Source organism: Magnolia sinica, chromosome 13 (genome assembly GCF_029962835.1).
Source record: "Magnolia sinica isolate HGM2019 chromosome 13, MsV1, whole genome shotgun sequence".
NCBI lineage: Eukaryota > Viridiplantae > Streptophyta > Magnoliopsida > Magnoliales > Magnoliaceae > Magnolia > Magnolia sinica.
Genome location: NC_080585.1, coordinates 16,087,799 through 16,109,297, shown reverse-complemented (window position 1 = coordinate 16,109,297; position 21,499 = coordinate 16,087,799). Strand labels below are relative to the sequence as shown.

Below are 21,499 nucleotides of genomic sequence, written 5' to 3'. Positions count from 1 at the left end.
GCTGCGGTATATCACTCTCCTGACATGGTGTAGGCCTGGGATTGAGTCTTAAGAAAAAAAAAAAAGATTAGGATTTTGATTGTATAGGCTTAATTAGCAGGTAATTTTAATTAGCTGGTAGTTTAATGGTTGGTACTCTTGAACTCAACCATGGTGCAATTGCATATCATTGGTTAGTTGGGAATTCGGTGGATTGGTGTGCATCACTGTGACCTGACAATCCCTTATGCCATGCTGTTCATGTTGTCGTCCAGTTTGTCTCCAACCCTCCACACTTGTGCTCGTTAGCGGTGCATCATATTATCACGCACATGCATACAAATATACATACGTGTTCACATGGATACATACATGCATGCATATGCATGAGAGTTTGATGCCTCCGGATCATCTGTCATGCATATAGCACTTGTGTTTTGTGCCTCCAGATCATGTCCATAACGACCGTTAAAAATGTACCAAACTGCAGCACTTGTGTATGATGACTCGAACTAGGCATTCTGTTGGCTCCAATACAGAAAAGCTCCTAATTAATAATCACTTTGGTTGTGCTAGCCTAAACATCTAATAAATGGACCTTTTCTTAGCTGAACTTGAGCCATTACTGATTTGTCCTTTGGTGTCCATTTGTATGCCACTGATAGAAGGTCTTGGAATGTCCCAAACTGATTTTCAGATTGTAGCCATTCACCATTTGACCTATCAAATGAATAGTTTCTATTTAGTCCATGCAGCCATGAAAGTAGCAATCATATGGAGGCAAGGTACATCCTATGCCTCTAGAGGCACTAGATCCAGTTCCATATATATATATATTTATGTTACCGTTCCATATATATGTATATGCATATGTATATTTATTTTAGGTGGCATGGCACATGCAAGAAATGACATATAGTGATGAGGACATATATCAGTGTGCATGTATGCGTGTGTGCATCTGATATGATAATTATAAATCTCAAATTTCCATCATATTTATGCTACTGCTTTCCTGATCTCAAGATTGCAGTTAACATCTGTACTTTCCTATTTCTTTGCAGGATAACATTGCCAGATGGTGCAGTCAAGGAAGGCAAGAAATGGATATCATCACCTTTTGACATTGCCAAGGAAATATCCAAAAGTTTGGCTGCAAGTGCTTTGATATCTGAGGTGGGGATTATTTGGTTTTGGGCTTTCAATTCAAAACAGCATTTTAAATCTTTTTGACTCGTGGCGGCATTTCAATTGTATACCTCTTAGTGCTGTTTGGACCTTTGTCACGACCTTATTTTGGTCAAGCTGTCGTGTCCATCACTTGAAGAAGCTCCAGGCCTTCAATTTGAGGTTACGAAAACTTAACTTCCAATGTCATCCTGGGATTACCGTTCCAAAAAATGTCATCCTGGGACTTGATTCCTTCACTGAAAGTTTTATAGGCACAAACACAAGCCGAACATCCACAGACATGTCTGTACCAACACGTGAAAAAAGTCACATATTGTCGACACTTCCACAATTTGTCGAACTGTGTTGGCCCACCATCGTCTTTGTATGAGATCCACGCAGACCACCAGATGTGCGCTCCCATGGTAGGTCTAGAACTGCAAAATCAGGCTGATCCAATAACTTAGGTGGGCCCCTTCCTGAGGGAACAGTTGGTAGAGGGATACTACCATTAAAAAAACAGCTCGTCCATTGTGAAATCGACTACACAAGGGAAGGATGGGACGTTCACCATTAAAAACTTCTAGATTGCACTTGAGGCCCACTGTGATAGGTGGAAGACATCCAATCCGTCTAGTGTGTGCATGCTTTAATGCTCTCTTAAGGCCCTTAAAAAAAATCAAGTCCTTATGTGATTTGCGGATTTTGGAAGGTTCACCTCCCAAGCTCTATGGTATGAATACCTACTTTATTCATTGTAAACACTTTACAGGCTACCCAAACACACAATCTGTTTAACTGTAAACAGATTACCAAGTAAAAGCCAAATGGAATAGCATGTAAACCGATTACACCTGAAACTTTTTTCAGGTGTAATGTGTTTACAACTAAAAAAATTACAGGCATCCAAACGACCCTTGGGAGATTTGGAAAAGAAGAATGAAGTGCTCCCAAACTTTCCAGGTGAAAGGGTAGTGAATAAAGAGATGCTCTATTGACTCTGCATCTCCTTTGCACAACAAGCAAATATTTGGAAGGATAAGGGATCTTCTTTGAAGATTATCTATAGTTAGCACCCTCTTCCTACCCACTAGCCAAACAAAAGCTGCAATCCTTGGAGGAGCCCTGTAAGATCAATAATGAAAAGGAAAGGCCTGAGAAGATGATAGTTTGGATATGAAGCTGTAAAAAGAACGCATCAAAAAAACACCAGAGCTGTGGGCTTTCCAAACCATGGAGTCTTCTTGATGAGGCAAAGGCAAGACGAGCTTAAAAAGATCTAGGAGGCAAAGGAGCTCATCGAATTTTTCATCCAATAAATTCCTTCGACTAGCGTCCCAGACAACGGACTCTCCACTCATAGAGTTACAGTGATCAATAGCAATGGAATGATCCGGGGTGAAATTAGCTAGGCTTGGATATAATTCTTGTAGTGGTCTGTCACCACACTAGATGTCCACCCAAAAAAAATGGATGCGATTCCCTCTTCCCATGGAAAAGGAAATACCATCACGGAATAATAAATCAGTGTACACAATCACCTTCCAAATATGAGAGGCGCGATAGAGAGATGAGGATCCAATGCTCCAATTGCCTTGATGTGTGCCGTATTTGGAAACTAGAAGTTCCCTCCATCGCTTACCTGCCTCTGATCCGAACCTCCACTGCTGCTTTCCAAGAAGATCAACATTCATGAGGCTCAAAATTCCTTTTTGATAATCTGAATCATAAGCAGAATATTCTTTTTTGATAGGCACCATAAGCAGAATAATTTGGATCTTTCAGCCTAAAAATGACAAAATTGAGAACTTGGCATTTCTAGATGATGGGCGTAAATCATTTTTTATTTTTGAAATGGCTAATAAAATGAACTGTTGTGTCAGATTTGCAGAGGGCTACTTTTACTACACCCTGAAATTAACTTAATGGTCCAGATTTATGCACATTGGCAGTCTGCCTGAAGTGTTGATCAGCCTCATTTTTTGGGTTCGGGAATGGCCATCGTACGGGTGAACTGATTAAATGGTTTGAATCGCTCCCACATGTGCTACATTTACACACATGCAGGGTGGCAGAAGAAAATCCCTGTTTGTTAAATCATGTCCACGGCTGGGGCTCCATTTTTAAAGAGGCACAGGTTGGTTGGAGGCTTGCCACATTAGAACTTTACCAGCCAGTTCCCCAGAAATGAGTTTTGCACACGTGTGCCTGTAATCCAAATGGGTCCTTAGCTTAGAATACAACCAATGGTGCATATTCTGACTGGGCATTGCATGAATCATCAGGAGATGACCAATGGCCATTCTGCGCATTGCATTCAATGACTTGACCTAATGCCCTCATTTGCCTAATTACTGTACTCCAATTGACTCTCCGTTAGCTGCTGGTCTACAATCAAAATATGGATGTGACTTCTTCTTGCCTGGTTACTGTACTTCAGTTAACTGTCCATTTGCTTCTGGTGTAGCATTCCTTTCTGGTTCTCTCGTCTTCAGAATTTTTATTCTTCCCTGCAGTTTTTCTGATGAATGCTGATTTTTTTGGGAAGTGTGAAGATGAAAGATGTAACATGACCAATCAAGCCAAAAACAACTAACAACACTGACAGCGGTATTAATTTACAAACCCTAAAGCCCAAACAGAAGAAATGGCACCATACAAACGAGCCTGAAAGAGAACAAGATGCACTGCCTAAACTATCTCAGATCTTCAATGACAAACTCAGTCTTGACCATGCTGGACTTCTCATTCCTCTCCGGTTCACGTGGAGTCTTAAGAACTTTTATTCTTCCACACAGTTGATGAACTGTATATGCACTAGGCTTTTGTTCCCAAGGACAATAGTCAAGTCTGAATTATCAAATTGATATTTGGGTTTGGTTTGTTCAAAATGTTGGAGTGTAATTGCAAAGTTCCCATGTTTCCTTCTCCATTTTCTTTTCTCTAATTTCCCTATCCTTCATTTGTTTATTTGTTGCTTCCTAGTTTTCAGTTTCCAGTTGTCATTTCAGCTTGTTCAACTGAACTGGGTCACCAATACTTTTGGTTCCTTTATGATTTATTTAACACTGGGTTGAGGTAATTCTTATTTGTTTATTGATTTATTATCTTGGATCGGGCTAGTTCTGCTTTGTTAGATATCTTTTCTCTCAGCATGTGGTTCTATTAAACAACAGTTAACTTGATTACCATGTGTTGGGTTGAAGGATGTATTGCATCAGGTAGTGATCATGCTTTGGGACTTCACACACTTTTCTCCTTTTTGCTATTAGCTTGTGTGCTTTCAAAAATTTTGTTAATTTGCAGTTTAGTTTATATTATAAATACTTCTACTGCTTCTAACTTACACTCAGATTTCTTTTGGTAAAGGTAAATGGGACTCTTTGGGACATGTCGAGACCATTAGAGGGAGACTGTGAACTGAAGCTGTTCACATTCGATACCAAAGAAGGGCGAGATACCTTTTGGCATTCTAGTGCTCACATCCTTGGACAGGTGAACTTATTTTAGAGATTTCAATGACTTACTCTTGTGGTTTGTAATTTAACAAAGTTCTTTGCCCTTCATCTTTAACTGTGATCCCGAGAAGATGACATGTAACTTTTTTTCTGGATGAAAATTTATTTAACAAATACTAGCCCAGGTTCTGTTTTTGTTTTTGTTTTTCATTCTTAGAAATTTCTTTAACTGGTGTTGTGATATTTTAATGGCAGTCCCTTGAGATGGTGTATGGATGCAAGCTTTGCATTGGACCTTGTACCACCAGGGGGGAGGTAAAAAATTACAACATGGTTATCTGCAAATATTTTCGGTGATAATTACTTGTCTTTTATGATTGTTTGCCTTTCAGGTCTTTCTTTTAATATATACTTTGTTACCTTTCATTGAGAGAGAGAGAGAGAGAGGATTCCATGTAGTGGGTATGCAAGGTCCTCTGTCAACTATTCGAGACCTCTCTCTCTCTGTGATATTCAGCAACTTGATAGTGTTTAGCCAATAAAGCAATGCAGTTACCCCTTGATGGCATCCTTTTCCACATTAATTGCAGTCTCATTGGATGCAGTCACTTGTGCTTCTTAAATGCAAGTGAAGTTGACAAATTCTTAAATGCAAATCAATTGTAAGGAATGCTCCTCGGCATGATTTTTCTTGAAGAATTCTAGCAGGCTTGAGGGAGGAAGGACGGAGATGAATGATTCTGAACCTAAGGGGAATGATTATGAACCTACAGTTATCCTTTATAATTTTGCATTATAGCTGCAGCATGATTTGTTACTACATGTTCTTCATTCTTTATATGTGAACGGATGTGCTGATAAAAGATGTGGACACCATCTGTAATGATCCATTTCGTATTTATTTGCATATTTTCTATAACCTACAGCTATCCCTTAGCAGTCAGTATAGCAAGTGCAATGGCATGTGGAGAGGAAGAGGGAGAGAGCTGAAGAGACTGAGGAGGGGGCGTCCGGGTGACACGCAGGGAGGGAGCGATTAAAATCTTTTGATGTGATTCATTGAAAAAATACCTTGAGGGAGGGAGTAAATTTTTTTGATGTGATTCATTTGAAAAGGGCGCAAATGCCCTTCTTTATGTTCCATATCCTCTTTTTAAAACTCAAAAGTTCGCAGCTCTCCGAAAGCTAATTGGATGCATAAAATTGTCCGTAGCTACTCACGTCATGTATGGTAGAGATATGGAGACTGCTATAGTTGTCATAGTTTTGCATTCTAGCTGTAGCATGATGTGTTACTACTACTACCTACAACATGTTCATCATTCTTCGTTAGTGAAAGGAAGTGCTGATAAAAGATGTGGAGACCATCTGTAAATGACCTATTTGGTAGTAATTCACATTTTTTTTTCTTTCTAGCTTGAAATTCTATTGCTCCATAGTCATGTAGAATTGTTTCTATTGGTTGAACTTGCTTTGCATGGATGATTTGCTACAAATTAGTAGTTTAGGGCCCTCGGCTTGTGCTAGAGCAGGCTTATTGTGCACTTCTTTTTCAATATCTGAAATGATTCAATGCTTCTTATAGGGTTTCTACTATGATGCTTTCTATCAAGACCTGACCTTGAATGAGGAGCACTTTGGACAAATTCATTCGCAGGCAATGACAGCTGTTGCGGTACTGTTTGCTTTCATTCTCTCTCTCCTTTAGGAAATTGGGTTTTATGCTCTTCTTATAAAGCAAAATAATTGGGTTATATATATATATATATATATATATATATATATATATATATATATATATATATATATATATATATATATATATATTATAACTGCTCTCTCATAGTCTCAATTGAAGGGAAAAAAAATCATTCACTAAGTTGGGAATTGTGTATGGGATAGATCCAGGGATTTGCACATCTCATTGATGGTTCCTCAAAATTTGTAGCTTTAGATGTTCTAATCATGCATTTGCTTACACCGTTGAAAAAAATTCATGTGTTTGCTTACAAGGCAAGGCTGATTTATAGCTTGTGGACATGCTCTTGCTTCTTCTCATGGTTGGTGCGTATGAGATAGTTTGGGAGTTCTGGTCACTATTTATTGCTTGAAAGGGTGATCAGTCTGCACATTATCAGTGTTCAAGGAAGCATTTTTATGGTTCTCACCTTCAGTAAATGACATGAAAACTAGCCACAACGGAGCACACAGATCTTTGAAGCATTTTCTTATGTTGGTTCTTGGCTATAAATTTGCTTGAACTTGAGTTTGAATGTGTGAAACATACTTGATTTTCTGTTCAATGAGGATTTTAATAGTAGTGTTTTTTAAGTTTACAAGTTAATTATGCTTAGTTACACAGAATGTTTGCAAATTATAGCAGCAACATTGCAAACAAGATTGGCTAAGGCAAAACTATTGCTGCACAAGTTTCTTCCACAGAAAGTCATTCAAAGCAATTTATATAACCTAGAGTTTAGACTGAAACAAAACATTCTAATAACTATGTAACTCCTGTCACGCCCCAGACTCGGTGACCGGACTCACAAGGAACCCGACAGCCGGTTCCGGCCACAACAGCCTCCGTAGTACCCCATTCTCGGTCCCTGGCTCAGGTTCGATCCTGGGATCCCACAAGGAGGATATATATATCATAATTCCGATTCAATCGAGCATACCCAAGATCATAACACGGTAATCTCAGAAAGTAACCATATGAACGCATTGCAAAATCCATTAGAAATTTAAACTTTTACAAGTACGTAAGGCTCAAAAGGAAATACATACGGTAAGGAAGGAAGAGAAAAGTCTACAATGGGTCCTCAGCACGCTCCAATCCAATGCTCCACTGCTACTGCGCCGACCTAGGATATCCTGCATGCATCAATCGTGCATAAGCTTATAGAAAGCTTAGAGGGCGGTGAAGGTGTGTGACAATGGTGCTCAGAAGAAATAGGAGGATGCAGAGGGAACCATGAATGATACCAATGCCACTAGCCGTACCGAGACTAAGCTATGAATGCAGTAAGCCGTACCCAGGGCTATGCAATACAATACATGAGTACCGGACGCCATACCGAGGCGATGCAATATAAGACTTATACAGTTGATGCCAATGCGATGCGAAGTAATGCCAGTCCTCATATCCAATTCATATATCAAGTACAGTTGCATCATAAAGAATCCATCGGGGTCTAATACATTGCAGGATGACTGCCGCTCTGCAAGACCCGCACAGTCAAACGAGCGTAGGAGACCTCACTACTCGCCTGTGGATAGTCAATCACCAGCGAGGCTCGACGGTAGCGGACCCATTCACGAGCTGGTCAAACTCAGCCTAGCTATTGCCCTCTCACTCAGGTGGGTAAGGTCACACCCCCTCCCAACTGACCATGTTGCAGTGGGAGACGCGGCCTCAAGGTATAAAGACACTTGTGAGCTCATGTTTTCCACTCGGTCTCGGTTGGGGCGTCTCCTTGGTACCGTGGAAGTTTAGGGGCTTTCACCCAGGGACTTTCTATGCACCCCAAATGCTCAAGTATTATTTCCAGTGTCCACACACGGCCATCTACGATATGCCTGTGGAGGCTATGACCCTGATGAAGCAAGGGCGGATATCCACATGCTATACAATGCCAGATGCATGAATCACATAATCACCCATGCATCAATCCCAAGCATCCATCGTGCTCAAGAGGGGGAAAACTCCATCTCTCGGGGAGATACCAACATGTCCTACACAATGGCACAACCATGGCCAATCATACCTCAACCAAGCATGCATGTGATGCGTATGGGAGTGGGCCATGAAGATGGATAGGGGTGCCAATGAGGTGAAGATGAACTCTTTACCTAACCGTGAAGGGTCTAGGTACTTGACCAATTTCTCATGAGGAATACAACCTCTAGTGGGGGCCCATTTACCTGGGCTAGCCCACGAGACTAAGCATACAAAACTACGGGCCTAGATAATATAGATGGGCCTAGCAAGAGACTAAGGTGTGCATTCAACCACTCTTAGACACTAATGGGCCTAGAGGGGTCCTAATGGGGACTTTCAACCACCATTTCCCCAAGGCATAACCAACCATACATCAGATAGCTATGAGGCCCAAGGCCCATGTCCAAACCATATGTACATAAGTCCCACATAAGGCATAAGGAATTGGGTTAATACTACCATCAACAATCATGGGCCCAAAGAGAGGAATCAAGGCCCAAGGCCCAAGTCCTAATGGCCATAGGATCCATGCATTTAGCTGGACTTAGTGGGCAGCCCATGTACACAAATATATGGCCCAAAACAAGTTTAAGTTGGGTGGATTGGGCCCCACTACATCAACCTAATAATTATCAATTTAAGTGAGCAACCAAGGGCCCAATACCACCCTTATCTCAGCCCATAAGTCCATCAAAATGGTGGAAGGGCAGCCCAACATATGGCCGACCAAGGTGGGACGTTCCAGCCCAATCTGGGCCCACAAGGAAGTCCCAAAAATCTGGTATGTGTTTGGGTCCCACAAATGGTCATCAATGGGTGGCCCAATCATGCATCAATTAAGCCCAAGAGAATACTAAAATATAAAGAGGCAGCAAATACCTAAATCCCTTAATGTGGTGGGTCCCTCATCCAATGAAAATCTAGCCATACAATATACATTTAGTGCCCAATGGCTGGACTTTCAGTTCACCTAATTTTCTGGGCCTATTGAGGCCCAGAAACTTGTCCAAGTATGTGTGAATTATTTCTAAAAGGACCAGCATTACTTATAGGGGGCCCCACCAAATGGAGAAAGGGGTTTTGGCACCCAAACTAAGTGGGCCTGCTGCTGGAATGCAGGCCCAGCGGCAGCCCATGGCATGGGCGTCGCAAGGGGTGGGACGGTCGAAGGCCTGGATGGCCCAGCCAACCACATGCAGCAAGGTGGGCTCCACACGTCCCAAGTGGGCCCCATACGGGACATCCACCTAGGGTGGACACAACCTACGTGGGCTCCACAAAAAAAAAAGAGGGACGACGTGAATGAAAACATACATCATGGTGGGCCAGCACGTCTGGACAGCTAGCCCTGCTGGACGTCCAGTAGGACTTGCTGGTCCAGCTGGTTGGCCCCACAACCATGGCCTCCAAGGGCCTCAATAACATCAGGGATGAGCCCCACAAGCATCCACCAAAATTCAATGGGCTGGGCCTAATTACTGCTACAAACATGAAGAGGATAACAAGGTAGAAAAAAAAATTCTACAATGCACATGTTGCTGTCCTGAATTTGGGCACTCTAATGGAGTGGGTCCAGGGCCTCTAAAATTCTTGAAATTGAGGGCCAAGGTCCCTCATTATGTATACAATAAGGTGGGACCTAGAAAGGTGGCCCACCATCAGAGAAAATATTTTTAAATTATAGTTTTATGGGACAATGTTGCTGGACTGCACAACAGAAATTTCTGGTAGTCCACCATGTTGGCCCACCCTTTTGGAGGCTTAAATGGAGTCAGTTGGGGCTGAAATTTGGCATGCCTATTGGTGGGATATACACCTTCAAGATTCATATATTACATGGTACCAATCTCCTTACCAAATGCCCAAAAATTAGGCCTCAAGAATGGCCCAAAAATCTGTCTAGACAGTTCTGGACAGCAACATATATCTGAAATAAATAAATTATAAACATTATTTAAAAGAGGATTTAATCCCAGAAAATCATGGTGTGGTCCACCCTAGTGGGCCCCACAAACATCGAAACCATCCACACCTTCCAAACACCTTTGCATGCACCCCATTTAGGTGCATCTTGGGGGTCATACGTCCAAGGGATGGACTGTCAAAAATGTCCTCCCACTTGGGACGGTTTGGATCTTGTTGGTCCACAAGGTGGGCCACACACAATGATCAGAAGCATAATAACAAGAAAAGAAGGAAGACTGGCCACAAGGGAAGGGTCTCCGCCTCATTGAGGCCCTTCCCCTCATCACACATACATGCACATTCCATTATCACAATATGCACAAGATCTACAAGATCAAAGGGCTATCTACTTGGGATCTATGGTGGAGATCCAATCTTCACCAAGGATCAAGGGTCTAGATGACCCAAAGATCCCTGATCAAAGGAAGAAAAAGCTTGAAGGGATTCATGGAGAATGGTCCCTTGCATGCAACATGCATGCAATGTAGGATGGGCTACAAGCCACATCCATGGAGACTTGGGGCCACGATCATTACTTGATGGGTCCCATAAGCTCCATCATGAGAAGAATGATAAATAAGAAAGGAACCAAAGAAATTTGAATTTCTACAAATGCTAGCACACTTACCTATGGATCAAGCTTGAAAGCTACACCATCTTTATTTAGAAGTTCCAAGGATCATGAATCTAAGATTGAGATAAGTTAAGTAGGGATGGATTGGGAGGTATTTGGGGGCAGCAAGGCCTGGAAAAATAGAGGGGAGGTGGGACGTTTGGAGAGTTACTAGGGAGAGGAGAGAGGAAGGAGTTAGAGAGAAATAGAAGAAATGAGGGTTGCTTGGGAGGTGTAGAGAAGAAATCATTACTTTCTATACCTAGGTTAGAGAAAACACTCATTAGGTTATGACGATATAAACAAGGTTGCTAGAGAGGTAGGCTTATAGGGTAGTAGGGTAGTAGGTTTTCTAGAAACCCTACACTAGACATGACATCATCATTCACATGCTCATGGAAAACTTGTGGGGTGGGGTCCACCATCCACACATCAAGGGTCCGTATCGAACGTTGCCCACAACTTGAGATGTACACGTCGGATTTACAAACGGGACGCGGCGTTGGAACCGCGGCGCCGATACGGACGAAATGACATAGGTTTCGGGTCAATCCGAATCGGGTCTACGTGACCGAACTTGAGGACGACCGCAAAAACTATCCGTAGGTCGCGGGTTGCCGGAATTCGACCTGTAGGACCGCATGATTTAAAGGAACAGCGTGTACACTTGGGTTAGGGGCTTACAGCTCTCCCCACCAACAAAGAAATTGTCCTCGAAATTAATCAAATCCAGGACAAAAGGGAATGCAGAAACACCATCGTATATATCAATCAACAATCATAAAAGAAGACAATACATAGAATCATACAACAATCAAGTATCAAATAAATGGGGATAATGCTCTCGAATCTCGGCTTCACGCTCCCAAGATGCCTCGGCCTTCGAATGATGACCCCATTGTACCTTCACCAGGGGAATGACCTTGGTCCTGAGAACCTGCTCCTTTGGATCAAGGATACGAATCGACTGCTCGACATAGGAAGCATCCTTACGGACCTCAAGGGGCTGCCAATCAATAACTGGAATGATGTCCGACCGACACTTCCTCAACATAGATACATGGAACACATCGTGGATCCCGGACAACTCTGAAGGTAAGGCAAGCCTGTAGGCCATAGTACTCACGTGCTTGGTAATCTCGAAAGGTCCAATGAATCTCAGGGCAAGTTTGTCCTTCGCTCTAAATCGAACCACGCCCTTCATAGGCAAGACCTTGAGATATACCATGTCCCCAATACTAGCTTCGTGGCCGAGTTTGACACTTGCCAGCGTGTCAAGGCTGATCACCAGAGACCCCCTGGTCCCTTGCAGCCGTTGAGCGTTCCAGTTTGGAAGTGGGAGCATGTGTCGACGGATTTCATCGTGGGTTTGTAGAGAACTCAGCGCGGTCACGATACCATCTGGGTTGTCGTTGATCGTCTGACGAAGTCGGCGCATTTCATTCCGATGCATGCTTTCTGAAATATGGACCGGCTTGCGAAGGTATTCATCGAGGAGATAATGAGACTGCACGACATGCTAGTTTCAATCGTATCTGACCGAGACCCCAGATTTACGTCTTAGTTTTGGAGGAGTTTCCAGCTGGCGATGGGGTCTACTTTGCATCTCAACACCGCTTATCATCCGCAGATGGATGGGCAGACTGAAAGAGTCAACCAAATCCTTGAGGATATGCTCAGAGCCTGTGTGATTGACTTTGCGGGTAGTTTGGACGAGCATTTGCGCCTTGCCGAGTTTGCGTACAACAACAGTTATTAGACGACTATCGGCATGGCTCCTTTTAAGGCACTATATGGTAGACCGTGTAAATCTCCTAGCCGTTGGACTGAGGTTGGAGAGCGTCGTCTACTAGGTCCCGAGCTTGTGCAGCAGCAGACATCAGAGGTTGTGGATATTATTAGGCAGAGGATGCGCATAGCTCAGAGCCGGCAGAAGAGTTTTGCTGATCATCAGCGTCGACTTGTCGAGTTTGCAGTTGGGGACATGGTATATTTCAAGGTCTCACCGATGAAGGGCGTGGTTTGATTTGGAGCGAAGGGCAGGCTTGTCCCGGGATTCATTGGACCTTTCGAGATTACCGAGCGCGTGGGGGCTGTGGCCTACAGGCTTGCCTTACCTTCAGAGTTGTCTGGGATCCACGATGTGTTCCATGTATCTATGTTGAGGAAGTGTGGGCCGGACATCATTCCAGTGATTGATTGGCAGCCCCTTGAGGTCCGTAAGGATGCTTCCTATGTCGAGCAGCCGATTCATATCCTTGATTGGAAGGAGCAGGTTCTTAGGACCAAGGTCATTCCCCTGGTGAAGGTGTAGTGAGGTCATCATTCGGAGGCTGAGGCGTCTTGGGAGCGCGAAGCCGAGATTTGAGAGCGTTATCTCCATTTATTTGATGCTTGATTGTTGTATGATTATATGTATTGCTTTCTTTTATGATTGCTGATTGATATATACGATGGTGTTTTTGCATTTCCTTTTTTCTTGGATTTAGTAAATTTTGAGGACGAAATTTCTTTGTTGGTGGGGAGAGCTGTAAGACCCTAACCCAAGTGTGCACGCTGTTCTTTTAGGTCACGTGGTCCTACCGGTCGAATTCCGACGACTCACGACCTACGGATAGTGTTTGCGGTCGTCCTCAAGTTCGGTCACGTAGACCCGACTTGGATTAACTTGAACCTATGCCATTTCGTCTGTATCGGCGCCGCGGTTTCAACGCCGCGTCCCGTGCGTAAATTTAATGTGTACATCTCAAGTTATGGGCAACGTTCGATATGGACCCTTGATGTGTAGATGGTGGACCCTACCCCACACGTTTTTCTATGAGCATGTGGATGATGATGTCATGCCTAGTGTAGGGTTTCTAGAAAACCTACTACCCTACTACCCTATAAGCCTACCTCCCTAGCAACCTTGTTTATATCACCATAGCTTAATGAGTGTTTTCTCTAACCTAGGTAGAGAAAGTAATGATTGCTTCTCTACACCTCCCAAGCAACCCTCATTTCTTCTCATTTCTCTTTAACTCCTTCCTCTCTCCTCTCCTTAGCAACTCTCCAAATGTCCCACCTCCCCTCTATTTTTCCAGGCCTTGCTACCCCAAATACCTCCCAATCCATTCCTTTTAAACTCATCTCAACCTTAGATTCATGATCCTTGGAGCTTCTAGATGAAGATGGTGTAACTTTCAAGCTTGATCCATAGGTGGGTGTGCTAGCATTTATAAAAATTCAGATTTCTTTAGTTCCTTTCTTATTCTTCATTCTTCTTCTCATGATGGAGCTTGTGGGACCCATCAAGTAATGATGGTGGCCCTAAGTCTCCATGGATGTGGCTTGTAACCCATCCTACATTGCATGCATGTTGCATGCAAGGGACTATTCTCCATGAATCCCTTCATGCTTTTTCTTCCTTTGATCAGGGATCTTTGGGTCATCTAGACCCTTGATCCTTGGTGGAGATTGGATCTCCACCATAGATCCCAAGTAGATAGCCCTTTGATCTTGTAGATCTTGTGCATATTGTGATAATGGAATGTGCATGTATGTGTGATGAGGGGAAGGACCTCAATGAGGCGGAGACCCTTCCCTTGTGGTCGGTCTTCCTTCTTTTCTTGTTATTATGCTTCTGATCATTGTGTGTGGCCCACCTTGTGGACCAACAAGATTCAAACCATCCCAAGTGGGAGGACGTTTTTGACAGTCCATCCCTTGGACGTGTGACCCCCAAAATGCACCTAAATGGGGTGCATGCAAAGGTGTTTGGAAGGTGTGGATGGTTTGGATGTTTGTGGGGCCCACTAGGGTGGACCACACCATGATTTTCTGGGATTAAATCTCCTTTTAAATAATGTTTATAATTTATTTATTTTAGATATATATTGCTGTCTAGAACTGTCTGGCTAGATTTTTGGGCATTTGGTGGGGAGATTGGTACCATGTAATATATGAATCTTGAAGGTGTATATCCCACATATAAGCATGCCAAATTTCAGCCCCAATTGACCCCATTTGAGTCACCAAAAGGGTGGGCCAATGGTGGACTACCAGGAATTTCTGCTGTGCAGTCCAGCAACATTGTCCCATAAAACCATAATTTAAAAATATTTTCTCTGATGGTGGGCCACCTTTCTGGGTCCCACCTTGTTGTATACATGATGAGGGACCTTGGCCCTCAATTTCAAGAATTTTAGAGGCCCTGGACCCACTCCATTGAGGTGCCCAAATTCAGGACAACAACATGTACATTGCAGAATTTTTTTCTACCTTGTTGTCCTCTTCATGTTTGTAGTAGTAATTGGGCCCCAGCCCATTGGATTTTGGTGAATGCTTGTGGGGCCCATCCCTGATGTTATTGAGGCCCTTGGAGGCCATGGTTGTGGTGCCAACCAGCTGGACCAGCAAGTCCTACTAGACGTCTAGCAGGGCTGGCCGTCTAGACGTGCTGGCCCACCATGATGTATGTTTTCATCCACGTCGTCCCTCTTTTTTTTTTTTTGTGTGGCCCACGTAGGTTGTGTCCACCCTCGGTGGATGTCCCATATGGGGCCCACTTGGGACGTGTGGAGCCCACCTTGTTGCATGTGGTTGGCTGGGTCGTCCAGGCCTTGGACTGTCCCACCCCTTGGGACGCCCATGCCATGGGCTGCTGCTGGGCCTGCATTCCAGCACCAGGCCCACTTAGTTTGGGTGCCAAAACCTCTTCCTCCATTTGGTGGGGCCCCCTCTAAGTAATGCTGGTCCTTTTAGAAATAATTCACACATACTTGGACAAGTTTTTGGGCCTCAATAGGCCCAGAAAATTAGGTGGACTGAAAGTCCAGCCATTGGGCACTAAATGTATATTTTATGGCCGGATTTTCATTGGATGAGGGACCCACCACATTGAGGGATTTGGGTATTTGCTGCCCCTTTATATTTTAGTATTCTCTTGGGCTTAATTGATGCATGATTGGGCCACCCATTGATGACCATTTGTGGGACCCAAACACATACCAGATTTTTGGGACTTCCTTGTGGGCCCAGATTGGGCTGGAACGTCCCACCTTGGTCGGCCATATGTTGGGCTGCCCTTCCACCATTTTGATGGACTTATAGGCTGAGATAAGGGTGGTATTGGGCCCTTGGTTGCTCACTTAAATTGATAATTATTGGGCTGATGTAGTGGGGCCCAATCCACCCAACTTAAACTTATTTTGGGTCATGTATTTGTGTACATGGGCTGCCCACTAAGTCCAGCTAAATGCATGGATCCTATGGCCATTGGGACTCGGGCCTTGGGCCTTGATTCCTCTCTTTGGGCCCATGATTGTTGATGGTAGTATTAACCCAATTCCTTATGCCTTATGTGGGACTTACGTACATATGGTTTGGACATGGGCCTTGGGCCTCATAGCTATGTGATGTATGGTTGGTTATGCCTTGGGGAAATGGTGGTTGAAAGTCCCCATTTGGACCCCTCTAGGCCCATTAGTGTCTAAGAGTGGTTGAATGCACACCTTAGTCTCTTGCTAGGCCCATCTATATTATCTAGGCCTGTAGTTTTGTATGCTTAGTCTCGTGGGCTAGCCCATGTAAATGGGCCACCACTGGAGGTTGTATTCCTTATGAGGAATTGGTCAAGTACCTAGATCCTTCACGGTTAGGTAGAGAGTTCATCTTCACCTCATTGGCACCCCTATCCATCTTCATGGCCCACTCTCATACGCATCATGTGCATGCTTGGTTGAGGTATGATTGGCCATGGTTGTGCCATTGTGTACGACATGTTTGTAACAAAACATTCTAATAACTATGTAACAAAGCAGGATATTCTTGGTAAAATCTTTCTATAAGCTCATTGGAGAATCTTCGAATGCTAGCAGGCAAGTTTTTTTTTTTTTCCCCATGCCTTTTGGTTCTATGGGGCGCCTCCTAAGGTGGCATCTTTTGCTTGGTTGGTTGGGCGGAATCAAATATTGACGATTGATAACCTTTAGAAAAGGGTAATGATTGTTCCTAACATATGCTCACTATGCATGAGTGATGCGAAGTCGATCAACCACATTTTCATTCATTGCCCCTATGCGCAACACATATGGCATATGTTCCTAATGGCCTTTAATGTTTAGTGGATTATGCTGCAGTTAGTTATAGAGCTATTTTTGGCTTGGTACGGCTTTACTCCTCGGCCTTGGTCGCCGGTTTGGCACCTGGTACTGCTAGCTGTTTTATGGAATATTTGGAGGGAGAGGAACAATCGGTGTTTCTGCAACAAACATCATCCTTGGGAAGAGATAGCCTGGCAATCCAAGAGAGATATTAGAATGGGTCTCTGGGTCAAGGGTGGTGGGCGGGAATGTAAATCTTTATGAAGTCTCATCTATGTTTGGATTGTGATCTTGGGTTGTAATTTGGTAGATGTTGTGGGATGTATTTTTCGCTGCTATGACTTTGTCTCTGCCAAGGTATTCAAAATCGGTTACATTTCGGCCGTAACGGCCGATACGTAACGGTAACGGTTGATACCGTTACTCGATACGGCCTGAAACGGAGCACCCTCTATTTTTTGGGTTTATAACGTCCGTTACGGGGCCGTAACAACTGTTATGGTCCATAACAGTAAAGAAAATGGGAAAAAATGAAATAAAAAATACTTTTTTTTTTCCTTCTTCTTCTTCCTTTTGGGTTACGGCTGCAGCTACGACATTACTGCGGCTGCGGCTGCGGCTGCAGCTGCGGCAGTAGCTGCCCTCTCTCTCTCTCTCTCTCTCTCTCTCTCTCTCTCTCTCTTCGGTCCCCTCTCTTGTTTCCCTCTTTTCTTTTTCAATTTTCCTAATGCAGGGGCATTTTCACACCGGGCTCAAGTGGGGTCGCTCGTGGGATGTAGGGGCACACTCGGGGTGGGCGGGGCCCACGGGGGAGGTCTCGTATTCGAGATTTCTCACCGGGAGTGATTAATGCGCATTTCACACTGGGCTCGAATGGGGTAGCCGATGGGATGTGGGGACACTTGGGGTGGGCGACCCGTGTGAGGCGGTACCCATGTGATTTGGGGCCCACAAGGGGGGGTTTGGTCGAGGTCCTAACCCATGAGATGTGGGGCCTGAGCTATGAGATAAAATGATTAATTCGCCATACTCTCACAGTTCGAGCTTTTAGAGCAAGTGGTTAATTGTCCTGCATCATTCCCTCTCTCTCTCTTTCTTCTTTTCATTTTCTTTCTTTAGAAAAAACAAATGGACTGCGTGACTGGGAAACAACCATGCACTTATTTTTATAGACTCTGCAGTCTGCAGTGCACACGCACGCATTGTTTTGTTACGTGGGGCCCACCTTGATTTATGTGTAGTATTTCCATGCTGTCCATAATTTTTTAAGTTCATTTTAAGGCACGATGCTTGAAATGAAGTGATCCAAATCTCAATTGGACCACGTAGTTGGGATTGAATGCCCACCGTTAAAATCTTCTTAGGGCCCAATATAATGTTTATTTTCCATCGAACCTGTTGATGAGGTCACATAGACCTTGACCTTACCTTGATGAAGGGAGAACACGAATAACAGCTTGATCCCAAAAAAAATTGTCTTAAGCAATTTTTAATGGTGGGAATTAAATCCTTTTTTTGTGGTCCACCTAAGATTTGGATTAGCCTCATTTTTTGGACCATGCCATGAAATAAGTTAGCAAAAAGGATGGACCACATGGATATACAACAAATGCATTGAGGTGGGCCCCGCTTTTAAAGGGATGCTCATTAGTTGTCCACTGAAGATTTAGATCTACTTGAATTTTTGGACCATGCCTTGAAATGAGTTGGCAAAACGGATTGATGGCATGGATATACAAATACATCGAGGTGGCCCGCCTGGCCCACTAGTGGTCCACCTAAGATCTGGATTTACCTTATTTTTTTTCCAACGCCCTTAAATGAGTTGCCAAAACGGATGGTTGACATGGATATATAATACATAATCGAGTGGACCCCAGTACATGGCCCTAAAAATTTATACATGAGGTATATATCAACTCAAAATTAACCAATTAAATTTTGGGACCATTATTGCTAAGTCACAATCCCAAAATTAAATTGTTTGAACAATTTTCACCATTAGTTTGTAGACACTTTTTTTTTAAAATAGGACCATTTGATATTTTTCATTTTTCACTGTCCAATAAATGTCCACCAATCCATTAGTGAGATAAGTGCCAATAGATTGCATTAATTTGGGGTTAGTTTGGGGCATCAAATGGTTCCCAAATCAGCCCCGAATCAACAACACTATTTACCCCAATTTAATTTAATTTTTTTAAAAAGATCTATGGGGGAAAATGATATCAAATTGATAGGTATATGAAAAGTCCCTAAACTCTATATATTGAAATGAAATGTATGTGAGTCACGAAGTATGCAATGCACTAGCACTATAAATAAAAGGAAAACTTGAAAATATAAGATGTTTTGGTATTACATTCATTATAGTAAATTTATATAGATATTATATAGTTAGAAAACTAAATATAAAATGTTTGCAGTTAATTCCAGGTTGTTAGGTTCATAAATCCATCAGACAATCCGATATAGTATTCTCACCAAAGAGTGGACCGTTACACCACCATAAACATGTTCCAAATTATAAATGAATGCATATTTGGAATATTGGGAATATTCCGGATTTAATGGATATTTTTTCATAATTTTTTGACAAAAAAAAAAAGCACCGTTACACACCCCGTATCAGCCGATACGGGTCGTATCCGTATCGGTAATGGTGGGCACCGTTACGCCCACCGATACCAATACCGAACACCTTGGTCTTTGCAGCCATTAGATAAGATAGTTACCATTATCCTTAAAAAAAATCAAACAATATAACCTTTGATGCTTTTCAGAACAAAATTAGTTTTTTAAATTGTTTGTCGCAAGTTAACGAGTGTATATGTGTGTGCAAATATATGTACACATACACACATTCATTTAGGCACACGCACATCCATCCATATATATATATAAGCTTGGTCAAAATATTTAATGTTTTAGTTGGGGTTTGTGTGCTTGTTTTTGTCCACATAAGGTTTTATCAGTTTTTGGAATGCTTGGAACCTACCTCGGATTATGGTGCTTTATAGAAAATGAATGTAATTTGAGAGCGAGTGATATGTATCAATTTTCAAGGGGCAAAACTAGGTTTCTGAGATGGTTTTATTTGTTTCTTTTTTTATGTTTGTGTTTGTTGATTTTTTCCATGAACTAGTACTTAAAAAGTAAAAAATACAGAATATACTTAACTAATTGCACAAAGTACACTTCAGAAGAAAAAAAGGTAACTAACGATTACATATGTTTATGGTAGATGGAGTGTGGCCTGTATATCTGACCACCTTTAGTCATAAGTGGAACAGAGTGAGCTAAAAGATAATGCCTTAATCTTTGAGTAGCAAAGACTAGGGTGGGGCTAGGCGATGTCTTTCAGCATGAGAGTAGTTCAGCTCAGGCCCTTTCAATATGCGGCTGAGATAGTAGACTGGCCTCTGACGGCCTGAATCATCTTCTTGAGCAAGTACATACACATTACAGGAGCAACATATGACTTCTTATTTTGTTTTCTTTTTGGTGTTTCTTGTTAGATGTGGTTGCTTATTTTTATGCTCAATTTTATTGTTTCTCAATATCGCTTGTTTTGCAGGAAAAACAACCTTTTCAGCGTATTGAGGTATCAAGGGAACAAGCTCTTGACATGTTCAAAGAAAATGATTTTAAGGCAAGCAAGTGGTTTGAGTTATCTACCTTGTGAATTGTGTGAAATATTCTACATCTTGTTTTTGCTTCTTCACCTTGTTTCATCATGTATATTTCTATCTTGACATAATTCGTATAGAAAAATGATAGTGTTCACATTCTTTTCTATTCTTTTCTTTAATGTTTGGGAAAAGTTCCTAAATTCCTATTCAAAATTTGAGTGAATTTCATGTCTTTTCGGAATTACAAAATTCAGGTGGTTTATATTTTGTGATTTACTACTGCCTTATGCAGATCGAAATCATTAATGAGTTGCCAGAGGACAAGACCATCACTGTCTATAGATGTGGGCCTTTAGTAGATCTTTGTCGCGGACCACATATACCAAATACATCTTTTGTAAAAGCTTTTGCTTGCTTAAAGGTGATGAATCTGATGGCAAAATTGCACTGACTTTTCAAATATTTAGAAGTGGGTATCTTATAATGTTAATGGTTGAATGTACAGGCTTCATCATCCTACTGGAGAGGTAAAAAAGAGCGTGAGACCTTGCAAAGAGTGTATGGGATATCTTTTCCAGACTCAAAACGTCTAAAGGTATTATTTCTTATGTTGGTTCTGTGACTTCTGAGTCCTGACATAGTAAATAGTCAACATTTATTTCTTCCCCATCTTGGAAATCAATGTTGTATTCGTTGATTATGAATATGCTCATCTCATAGTCAATACCATCAGCAAAGTGTTTATGGTAAGTTACTCTTGAATTTTTCATCAAATTGAAACTGCTTGAGTTATGAAAGTTTGTGATGCATCTCACTCTATACGAAAATAATCTCTGATTGTTTGAAAATATGTAGAAAAATAGATAATCAGATCGGCC

The 21,499-nt window shown here is 42.4% G+C and overlaps 1 protein-coding gene across 2 annotated transcripts in view; it reads left to right on the top strand.

Annotated features, from left to right (window-relative positions):
* Nucleotides 1–21,499, top strand: part of LOC131222966 (threonine--tRNA ligase, mitochondrial 1) — a 62,048-nt gene that overhangs the window by 6,013 nt on the left and 34,536 nt on the right. Inside the window, exons 2-8 of one of the 2 annotated variants that reach the window (XM_058218229.1) lie at nt 1,044–1,155; nt 4,519–4,644; nt 4,863–4,922; nt 6,193–6,282; nt 20,567–20,641; nt 20,914–21,042; nt 21,127–21,216. In XM_058218229.1, coding sequence (XP_058074212.1) covers nt 1,044–1,155; nt 4,519–4,644; nt 4,863–4,922; nt 6,193–6,282; nt 20,567–20,641; nt 20,914–21,042; nt 21,127–21,216 — 682 coding nt within the window. Of the gene's footprint in view, nt 1–1,043; nt 1,156–4,502; nt 4,645–4,862; nt 4,923–6,192; nt 6,283–20,566; nt 20,642–20,913; nt 21,043–21,126; nt 21,217–21,499 lie in introns of those variants that run through there. The other variant, XM_058218230.1, reaches the window with a different exon arrangement.